Source organism: Helianthus annuus, chromosome 10 (assembly GCF_002127325.2).
Source record: "Helianthus annuus cultivar XRQ/B chromosome 10, HanXRQr2.0-SUNRISE, whole genome shotgun sequence".
NCBI lineage: Eukaryota > Viridiplantae > Streptophyta > Magnoliopsida > Asterales > Asteraceae > Helianthus > Helianthus annuus.
Genome location: NC_035442.2, coordinates 103981991 through 103993796, shown reverse-complemented (window position 1 = coordinate 103993796; position 11806 = coordinate 103981991). Strand labels below are relative to the sequence as shown.

Here is an 11806-nt window from a genome sequence, read left to right as displayed (position 1 = left end):
GGACGTGGTGACCAACATGTTTGACAAGTAACCCAATCTACCGAGCAACCCAAGGTGAGTTCACACACTAAAAGCATGCGTCCCGCGGAGGGACACGAACAAACTACCAACTTTGGGAAAATACCTTCGACCCATTACTCCGGGGGAAAACAGAATGGGTAATTACTATCTCCGAGGGAGATACGTTTGGATACTATTTATAAATCACAACTAGCCATGCTAAACGAAACTCTATCACTTTAAGTCCCTGCTTACAGTACCGATTAATCGCCGGGGGCGAACGGGTTATTAGTTAATAGCGCTATTAGGTTTGACAACCTCACACCGTGACCGGGGGGATCGGGCGTGAACTAGTATACCTTGCAACATGGTCAATGACGATAGACATTGACTCGGGGCACGAATTTATATTCCGTCAACAGTTTCGGTATCTACAGTTTAGTGAGCTTACAGGTGGGGTAGCTCCTCACATCGTGATTATAAATGTTTTATCTAAACAACTTAAGTTTTTGGTAAACTAAAACTGGACAACTAGTGAACTCACTCAGCATTATTGTTGACCCCTTACTGCATGCTTTGCAGGTAACCAGTGACTTAGGAGCTGCTGCTTGGGGATGTGTAGTGTTCGTCAAACCCGTGTGTTGGGTTAATTATTTTGAACTAAGAACTATCTTTTGAACTACTTTGGTTTATGCTTCCGCTGTTTTGTTAAACTAATTATCGAACTTAAACTGCTATGTTGCTTACTACTTTGAATAGTAACCATTTCTACTCTTAATTCAATGCTCAGTATGATTAGTGGCTGGATCCTGGTCAGTCACGCCCTCGAAGCGGGTGTTATCCGCAGGTGGATTTTTGGGGGTGTGACAACTGCTGAAGACAAACACTGACGCTCTATCTACTGATGCCTCCTAAGTACTGTTGAAGACACAAGCACTGCCCATTCAAGGACTGATCACCTTTAAAGAAAGCACTGATGCTCAACATCGGTGCTCAGGCTACATCAGTGGAAAGTGAAGCAGTAGTTTTACTATGTCTTGTATTTTACTGATAATCAGTTGTTAGACATCAGTAGTTTGTATAGACCAGTGTTTACAGGTTGTTAGATGTCACTTTCATGGTGACGTCAGCTGCGATGCCTCAGGGGTTTGGTTTGCCTATAAATGAAGCAGTACCCTGTACTGTTACATTTGATTGACTGAGCAAGTTCTTCTTCTCATGTCTAATCCTTTCATCTTGTGCAACCAACCTTGGAGTATCAGACTGAGGGGGAGCTTAGTTTTGTAAGCATGCTTGTAATCATTTGCTTTGTAATTCAATCATTCGACTCATTGTGAAGCATTTGTTTATCAAACTATTTTCTTCTTTGATTGTGTTTACAAAGTTTGTATTCATTTCCGCTGCACTTTACATTATTTCATACTCTCTTAATGTTTAAGTTATACAAACAAACACAATCATGACAGCCTCCGATCCTAAGAATTGGTATCAGAGCTCGGACAGTCAAATTCGATCTAACAATCAATTTGACATAACAGTTCAGCTCAAAACTCATTGATACTAAGGTTGATTGTATTTTGTTGAAAAACAGAGTAATGAGAAATCATGTTCAAAATGATTATTCAGACACTCTGTAAAACAACCAAGATGTCATAATATACACAAATTCCAAACAACAAGTGATGTCATGCACAAAGTATCCATAGCTTTCAGAATTGAAAATATGTCCGGTATCTATGGTATGATTATCTTCATTCAAAATTGATCTCAACTGTTGTTATGAAATTTGTGTTGATTCCATCATATTTTGTGCTAAAGTATGAACCTCAGATTAACAAAACCTATGTTCATCTAAACATTAAGTGTTTTGCTAACATAGAAAGGGAAATGAAACTTTAGTCATGAAATCTTATGTGTTAAAAGGCAGGTTGAGAATCTTCAAAAGGACCAAATCAACCCTGTCAAAACACATTAAGAAAATCAGGGGTCAAAACAGTCCAAATCATATGTAATGTGAGATTTGGTAATAAAACATATACAAATGTGGCCAGATCTCTCAAAACATTACTGCAAAATGATTCTGGATTAAGTATTTCCTCAATAAAATTTCCCAGTAAGTATTTTTGTACTTATGAATGGGAAGGGTAAAAAGGGAAGAAGAAAATGAACAAAACTCAAAAGTGTGCTTATCTCAAAACTTTTGAAGTCAAAAGAAAAGAGTACAAACTTAAAACACTTATGAGTCCAATGTTGGGTATGCAATGGTCATCATGCAACTGTGTGCATTCATTAATTCAGGAAAAGTTCAGGTAACAATGGTATCTCCAGTGATTGACCTTAAAAGAAGAATTTGCAATCAATTGACAAGAAAATGATCCTAAACAGTGGTCATAATAACTTGAGAATGATGTGATCATGAGCCTTTTTTGGAAAGTTACCAGATTCTTTTGATGTAATTTCAAAATAGCCTTTAATTTTTGAAAGGTATTCTTCTCCAATAAAACCGGTTATATTATTCATTTTTTTTTTCTGAATAATATGTTTTGTACGTTTACTCATTTTTGATAGTAAGAGTTTTCTCTCCGGTCAGGATGTAATTTCCTTATTTTTGTGTGAAGTTATTATCCCTAAAAATAGATCAAAAGGAAATGGTACATATGTCAAGGTTATATCAAACTCAAGTTTGTTTATCTCAGATCAAAAATTGATTGCAAATGGATTTTTTAAACTACTAAGATACTCATGTTCTAATTCAAATAGTTAGACATAAAATGAGTAGCCTTAGTAAAGAAGCTTTCATCATCTGGGATACTGAACTAATGTCAGGAATAATGAACATGTGGCAAAACCTTGAACAAATATTTCTGGGATAACTGTTGACAATTTAAACTTGATAATCTGCATCTAAAATGTATTTTGTTAAGAATAGCATTTCTGCAGCTCAATAGATGTTGGACATGATATTGTGTTTACACAAGAAAAAAATCAATTTCCTTATCTGAATAAGCAGATGATAAAATTAATTGTCAAAAGTTCAACCACTGCCGCACTAACATTTGCTGATGTAATAGCCTTTCAAAAACTCATCATTTTTCCTACCACTGTTATAATCAAACATCTGGTTTTTAAACACTGTCCACTGCTGAAAGTCAACCTCTGCTCTCTCATCTTCATGATATGCACTGTTATTCAAAATCAGTGTTTTATTCACTGATATACTATCCACTGATGTAGTAAAAAGCATCCACTGATGGTAAAAATCACCAATTGCTTCATTTATTACCGTTGTAACCACTGATGTTTGTTTCATCAGTGTCTCTCAAAACAACTGTCTTCCATTTTTTTCTCTCTTCATCTTCGCATCAGAGGTTGACACGTGTTTAGTTTTTAGCCATCAGATCGTTGTAACCGCTGCCACATCAGCACTCACTTTTTCCCTAAATAAAACCCTGATTAAACCCAAACAGGGGCTCACACTGTCGAATTGAATTCCAAAATTCTCTTCTCAAAGCAGTTTCTCACTCTTCTTTACAAAAACATTCTTCGATCTTCCTCATCAAAATGACAAAATCAAAATCAAAATCATCTTCTTCATCCGCTCCTAAAGACGCCGCTCAAATGGCCGCTGAACTGAACGAAATACCATACAAATCTCCTCACAACTACTTGGGTATATTCACAAAACCCACTTCCAACAACACTTTCGACTCCATCATCAATACCCTATCTGCATCAAAGTACAAAACTTTGCTAACAGCAGATGCTCCTATCTACCTACAAACCCAGAGAGAGTTCTGGAATAAGGCTACCCTTGAGAAACAAGGAGACATTATCACAGCCATCAACTCCTCGATACAGGGTAAAGAAATTCAAATATCTCCACAATCAATTTTAGAAGTCTTTAAACTTGATGATCTGAAAGGTAAAACCTCTTTTTCTAAAACCGAGTTGAAAAAGGATTTCATGAATAGGGGATATGGAGAGCAACCAAAAAGGGACACCTTACAAAAAGGTTTCTTCCCTTCTGAACCAAGGTTTTAATTTCACACTCTTCTAATGTGTGTTTCTAATAAAACAACTGCTTTTAATGAAATACCATCAAAGATTCAATGCCTGGGATATGCTATTTTAAATAATGAAAACTATAATTATTCCCAGGAGATTTTTGATGATTTGGTGAAAAATGTTGATAGCAAAGCATTTCTGCTTTTTCCAAGGTTTCTAAGTTACTATTTTGAACAAAATTTAAAAAGGAAGATGCAGAATTGCTCAAACAAGGTGCTCACTTTAAAATAAATGGTTTAACGCCTGAAACATTCTCTAGAATGTTGGCACCTATAAAAACAAAAGCAGAGGTACCTGAGCAGAATTTAGCAGATGAAACTGGTCCTCAGGTATCGGCTGCTGAGCCCACTGCTCCAGGTGATCAAAGCAGCACACCCACTGTTTTGAAACCCACACCTGCCACCACCAAAAAGACCAAAAAGACCAAAAAGAAAACATCCAGAAAGCCCCCTAAACCTATAACAAAGGCACCTCTAGAAGATAAGATCCCAGAGCCACTGCCAGTGACAACAAAAATGTCACCAATAACCACTGCTGCTACTTCCTCACAGCAGATGGAAGAAAGATCTCCACCGTTGCCTCAAACTCCTCCTGCATCCTCACAAAAGGATCAGGTTGTAAACATAGGGACCCCACATTATGAAGCTCTGGACCCACTTGGATCCATCTTCCTCAGTCCTGATCCCAAGGACATGTGTCTTTCAACACCTTTATCTTCACCCCTCACATTACCACAATCCATGCTACCTTTGTTGCAGGCAGTGAATATAGCTCAGACACAAACCAGTTCCTCTCAATCACCTATTACTGAGAGTGTACTCCCACAAGTGACTGGGTCTGATGTCTATACCTCTGCTATCCCAGCAACAACTGAGGAGGTTACACTGCAGGAGTTATAAGTAACTCCTGTTAGTAGTTCAAGTGGAGCAGCCACTACAAATGTTGAACCCACTGGTTTACATTTGGACAGTGGTTACATTCATAAGACTCCCTTGAAGGCAATTTCTTCAATAGCACCAATGAGAATCACCAGTGAGGTTGTAATGCCCACTGGTAACCTCAAAAGATTATCAAGTGCTGAAGAAAGAAGTCCCCAGTACCAAGAACAAGGGGCATCAATGAATGACTTTTGGGATTCAGTTCCTAAGTCACACATTGGTACAACCACTGCTGGTGGGGATTCAGATGATCCCATTAACTTGGGTGATGACTCAAAATATTAAGAATTGACGGGCAGAGTTGAAAATCTGGAGACCTCAGTTGCTGAAATAAATTATATGGTGCAACAGCTGTTAAAAGCTCAAAAAGCACAATCCACTGCTGCTCCAGCTCAAGCACCTGCACAACCTGCACCTGCTACAAATGAGTTATGGAATATGTTCCAACCACTGCTGGAAAGACAAAAACAGATGGCTGATCAGCAGCATGCTATACATGTACAAAAGCTGACAAACATGGTGGAATCAAGGTTTAAAGATACTCAGGCAGACATCAAAGCTATCAAGGCTCATATCCAAAGTACCTCTGGAAAAATTCCTCCCACTGTCCTTTTCATGAATGAACCTTTCCCAGATAATGCCAAAAAGGGGGAGAAGATCAAGTGGAAGAAGAAGGGAATTGAAGACGGTATCTACATTGAACCAGAAAAGAATAGCCAAACCAAAGCTGCAGTATCAACACACACCACATCACCACACACCACCACAACCACTGCTCCACCATCATCATCATCTGTGATCACATCACCAAAACCAAATTCACCGCCAAAAACAGCCACCCCATCATCACCTCCTGCCAAAAAAGTAGAAGACAACAGATGTTACAACAGAAAAAGAAACATCTGTTGTAACATCTGCTGTAATAACAACAGTGGTTGAAACACCAGTCGTTTCAACAGCTGTTAGTCAATCACAATCACCTCTCAAATCACTACCATTCCAACCCCTGCTCAAAAGCAGAAGACATCTACTGACACATCAGTAGTTGTAATGACAACAGAGGTTGAAACACCTGTTGTTTCAACAGCTGTTGGTCAACCATCCACCACTGCTCTTACCATTCCCACATCACAATCAGCAAAGCTTTACACCAGAAAAAGAAAACTTACTTAGGCAAATGAGGACAAATATGATCCCATTGCTGCAAAATATCCACTGGAACTAGAAGCCATAAAAATGAGATGAGACAGTTCTACACTGATGATGATCCTTCAAACAGAAGATTCCCTTCACTCATAGGCTTCATAGTCCCAGAAGACATGGATGAATATCTTGAGCTCAAAGCAAGGCAGGCTAAGATAAGAGCCAAGATTGAATGTGAAGGTCAAAGTGATGAAGCTGTCTCTAAAAAACTGGAATTCTTGCTCACAAAAGTTAAGCAAATGGAAGATTTTGCACAAGAACTAAGCAAAGAAAGGTTGATCAACGAAATAAATTAAGAAAAGAATATCTTGCTTATATCATGAAAGAAAAATTCTATCCTACTGAAGAGAAACAGTTTGAAGAATGGCCAATAGTTGCTTTAAAGCATGAGGCAAACAGGATTGAAAGAATTAAAAAGGATCCAAGAAAGAAGAAGACAGCTCCAAATTGGATCAAATACAAAAAGCTCATTGCTGACCTCACATCTGAATATAAAAGAAAGAAGCAAGAACTGGTGGATGCAAAGGTGGACACTGCCACTGCCATAGCAAAATGGACAAAGCAGTACACTGATGAAGCTTATGAAAGGCTTAAGAAAAGGAGAATAACTGTCTCAGGCACTCCAATCAAGCCCGACTACAATAAGCTGGAACAACAGTTAAATGCTCTTCAATCACTGGTTACATCAGTAGACAATCCTATCCTTGTGACAAACCAAGAAGAAGGGAAATCATTGACCAGTGAAGATGTGAAAGAAAAGGAAGCTGAGTACTTCAAGGATGCCATCAAGAAAATGGATCTAAAAGAAGATAGATCAGCTAAGCTTCAAGACCTTGCCAAAAAGGTATTAACCAAACCTGCATCACCAAATGACTCAGCAGAAATATCAGACATTAAGCCAGATCAACAAAAGAGACAGGAGCAGATAGAAAAAGAGACTGCAGAAGACATAATAGCAGTAAATGATGTCATTGAAATGGCCTTCAAACAAATGTCTGAAAGTCTGCAAATTTTCACAAGGCCAACATCTCCAAACTCATCTGGAAATAAATCTCTCCCAAGAAACCCATTAGGATTAAAAGTACTAAAGTGGATGTCTGATCAAAAGACCCACGCATTGACTCTGGTCAGATCCAATGGTGAAGTGAAGTACATATCAAGGAAAGAAGCACTAGGCCTTGGTGTTGAAGATTTGCAGGATCTCCTTGAACTTATACTGTGTAGGGATGAGGATGACTTGAGTTCCAAGGATTTTGAAGTAGAATTTAAAAGACAAGCTAAGGAACTTCTGATGAGAAATAAAAATCCAGAATAATGAAGGGTTTTGGCATTATCTGTTCCAGGGGGAGATTGTTGGGATTGAACCGTACCAGAGGAACAGATAATGAAAGCCAAAACCGGATCACGGCAGGGGATTCAAAATAAGCAGCTGTTTACATTAAGCTTTCCCCTTGACAGTGGTTATCTAACAGCTGATAGATCTCAAGTACTGCTCAATACAACAACTGATGACCCAAACACTGATGAAACTCTAAAGACTGCCGAAGACAAACACTGACGCTCTATCTACTGATGCCTCCTAAGTACTGTTGAAGACACAAGCACTGCCCATTTCAAGGACTGATCACCTTTGAAGAAAGCACTGATGCTCAACATCAGTGCTCAGGCTACATCAGTGGAAAGTGAAGCAGTAGTTTTACTATGTCTTGTATTTTACTGATAATCAGTTGTTAGACATCAGTAGTTTGTATAGACCAGTGTTTACAGGTTGTTAGGTTGTTAGATGTCACTTTCATGGTGACGTCAGCTGAGATGCCTCAGTGGTTTGGTTTGCCTATAAATGGAGCAGTACCCTGTACTGTTACATTTGATTGACTGAGCAAGTTCTTCTTCTCATGTCTAATCCTTTCATCTTGTGCAACCAACCTTGGAGTATCAGGCTGAGGGGGAGCTTAGTTTTGTAAGCATGCTTGTAATCATTTGCTTTGTAATTCAATCATTCGACTCATTGTGAAGCATTTGTTTATCAAACTATTTTCTTCTTTGATTGTGTTTACAAAGTTTGTATTCATTTCCGCTGCACTTTACATTATTTCATACTCTCTTAATGTTTAAGTTATATAAACAAACACAATTATGACAGCCTCCGATCCTAACAATATATATATCTTAGAATTTGTTTCTGAAATTTTATTTTGTTAACGTTTAATATTAAAGTTATGTTGGGACATCTGGTTGAAAGTTTCTGGTTCTATTACTGTTTGAGCAAAAGTATTATAGCACAAAAGGAACGAAATTGGATTTTAGGTTAGGGTTTACATATTAATTTTAGTTGTTATTGTGTATTTGATTCTATGAATGTACAATAAAAATTACATTGTATGAATATACGATAAAGAATTTGAGATACCCCTGATATTTTTCTAGTACCGCCGCTACCCTCGGACATACTAATTTACCTCTATATGATGATTGTAAGACTAGTTGATTGGTAGTTGAGACACTTTTCGATGGCAAATATCAAAAGAAGTAGAATGAGGGATGTATCTTTAATTTCATTAAGAAAATATCTCCAATAAACAATAACAAAGTTTTGTATGTATTTAATGATCAATATATATATATATATATATATATATATATATAGGGTGGGGATCAAGAGTGAACATTGTTAATTTTGTGAACAAAAACGAACAGATCCTAGCCGTTGGATGAGGAGATCATGATCTTTGCAATTAAAGGATTTTTTAATAAAAAAAACCAAAAAACTGATTTAAAATAACTGCACAAGGGCACATTCGTAATTATAGGTTCCCCAAATCCATTTAAACCCTCGAAAATAATAATCATGAGCGTAAGAAATTTGAAACCCATAATAATAGCCCTTTCAGTTTACCAGTTATAGCTTCAAAGGTTCAAGAAAACCACCTGCGTATCAAGTATCAAGAGTCTCTCTCCTCATAACCACAACCAATTCTTGCATCTTCTTCGTAGTTTCTCTACAGACGAGTTTCATCTACTAGAATCATAATCAAGGTATCATTATTTTTTTTATTCATGAAAAGGTTGTGAACAGTGCTTCTTTATACACACGAATCCTCTCGCTTCAAAATCTAGGGTTTAGAATGGATTGTGTAATCAGTCAACTGGTAGTCCGATTTGGTAGTGTATTATTCTTATTCTTATTTGTTTTTTATTTTTTCTGTAGTAATGGCTGGGCCAATGTTTATGTATTGTTCTGCCCTAATGTCTAAATTAGTTCACTGTAAAGATTCGGTTAAATTTGTTGTGTATAACGAACCGATTACATGTGTATTTGTTCAAACTTCAACATGTAACCGGTAAATGCGAAATCCGATCAATATAAAGTTTGGGTTTAGTTGTTGTGTATGAAGATAGTAGAATATTTGTATTAGGCCTGCTTACATAGTGTGGCAACCTGATTTGTTTTGTAGTTGTGCCAGTATCTTCAAATCATGTAGTTTGTCCTGTTTTTGTGCTCAATTGATTTCATTGTGTATTAAAAAATGTGTTGTAATGAGGTTTTTAAAAAAAATGGTGTAATCAGTTAACTTAACAGTTTTACTAATACACATGTGTAAGTGACAAAAACATACACATGTGTATTACAGTTAGACAAACTGAGGTCTGCATATATATGATGCAATATATTTTTTTTTGGCATACTACTGTTTATTAGTTTCTCATATAATTAATGATGAAACCTCTTTGTTTCTAATACACTACCAATTTGGTAGGGTATTAATCTTATTTGTTTCGAATTTTTTTCCTATAGTAAGATCTGGGCCAATGTTTATGTATTGTTCTGCCATAATGTCGCTAAATCATTTCACTAAAAAGATACGGTGAAGTTTTGTTATCAGGCTTTTAAAAAATGGTGTAATATGTTAAGTTAACAGTTGTAATAATACACATGTGTAACTGATAACATACACATGTGTATTAAAGTTTTGTAATGAGGCTTTTAGAAAATGGTGTAATAAGTTACACATGTGTATCAAAGTTGGACAAACTGATATGTACATATATGTATGTGATGCAATATATTGTTTATTTTTTGGCATACTAATGTTTATTGGTCTCTCATATAATTAATGGTTTTATTTAGGTGATTTATAAGGATAAAAAATGAGAACTAGTAAGTGCTCTTTGATAAACATTAAATTGCATATGGTTAAATGCCCTTAAATATCGTTAAATGAGGCTGTTAATTTAAATATGTAGGGCGAAAAAGCGAACGGATAACTATTAAAAGGAAAGCGAAAGTTAAAAACAATGCAGCAGACCCGATAATATGTTCTGATGACGACGAATGTAAATATTTTGGAGACCTTGATGTGGTGATATGTATTTTAAAGGGTTTATTAGGGATAAAGAGGTTTACTATGCCATGAGCATTATCTAACTGAGTTACGTTATGTGCAGCTGACAAAATGAGGAGGGGAGTCATCAAGAACCTTGATGATGCCAGGGTGACGAATTCGCTCTCTGATGATGACTTTGAATCAAGTGCTGGTAAGAGACTATAGATTAAAAGTTGTATTGTTGTTATAATATTTTATTTGGTAGACTGTTAAAGTTTATTTTAAACGTCATATATTTGGTTTCGTAGGTGAGAAGATGGACACAAACCAGCAAGTTTCTTCACAGAGATCTGAATACTTCCGCAAATTAGAAGAAAAGTGGCGTAAAGAAGAGTGTATGCGTAGTTAAAATGTTATGCTTCTATAAGTTCTACGACTTACATTTTTTTCCGAATAACCAATTTTATTTTTTTTTTGTTACTTGTAGCCATCCGTAAACAGGAAGCAACCAAAGACGAAACTGCTGGACAAAACACAAAGAAATTAAACAAAAAAGATATTCAACATGTGAAAAGAAAAGGCAAACGAGCAAAAAGAACAAGTGAATACAAGGTTAAAGCAGTATGTGTTCCATTTATGGATAACTCAGAAGGTATGCAGGCGATTTACAGTAATAAGTTTACAACAATATTAGGATAATTGTTTTGATTTGATGTTGGAGAGAACGAAGCCAATAAACTGATGGCGCTGGGAAAAGGGGTATATACACTTAAGTATTGGGATATTATCGATACAGTGTATGTCCTTTATCATAGTGAATGTCCTTTATCATATTGTATTTGGGATAACGTTAACCATATCCAGTGTTCTTTTGCTATGAATATTACGGTGACATTGATGTTCGTTGTACATGTTAGGTAAATACTAAAGATGTATGACATTCTGATTTATATGAACGTTATTCTATACACATGGGGGCCAACACAGTTTCATATGTACCTCTAAAATTACGAAAACCAAATACACATGTGTTATTGTAAAAACTATTTACCTACAGGAAAATAGTAGATGCAAATGCACATGCATAACCCGAAACATTGCCTCCTACTCTATTATTAGTTACTGTAAATTGTATGCCATATTGCGACCCAGCTGAGAACACGTGTACATTTGTCGATGAACAAACCCTTTGATTCCACATGGAATCTAATAGTAGATGAAAATGCGACTTCAATTAGCTTCACGCATGCTGCATCATTTGTAAACTCAAAACCT

At 36.5% G+C, this 11806-nt stretch overlaps 1 protein-coding gene across 1 annotated transcript; it reads left to right on the top strand.

The window, feature by feature from the left end:
* The first annotated feature begins 6999 nt into the window (after positions 1-6999).
* LOC118482664 lies at positions 7000-11284 on the top strand. The gene is made up of 5 exons (XM_035978252.1): positions 7000-7207; positions 10452-10541; positions 10653-10742; positions 10840-10926; positions 11019-11284. Exons 1-5 carry the CDS (start codon positions 7000-7002, stop codon positions 11228-11230), a joined length of 687 nt encoding a protein of 228 aa, XP_035834145.1. The 3' UTR covers positions 11231-11284.
* Positions 11285-11806: the final 522 nt, after the last annotated feature.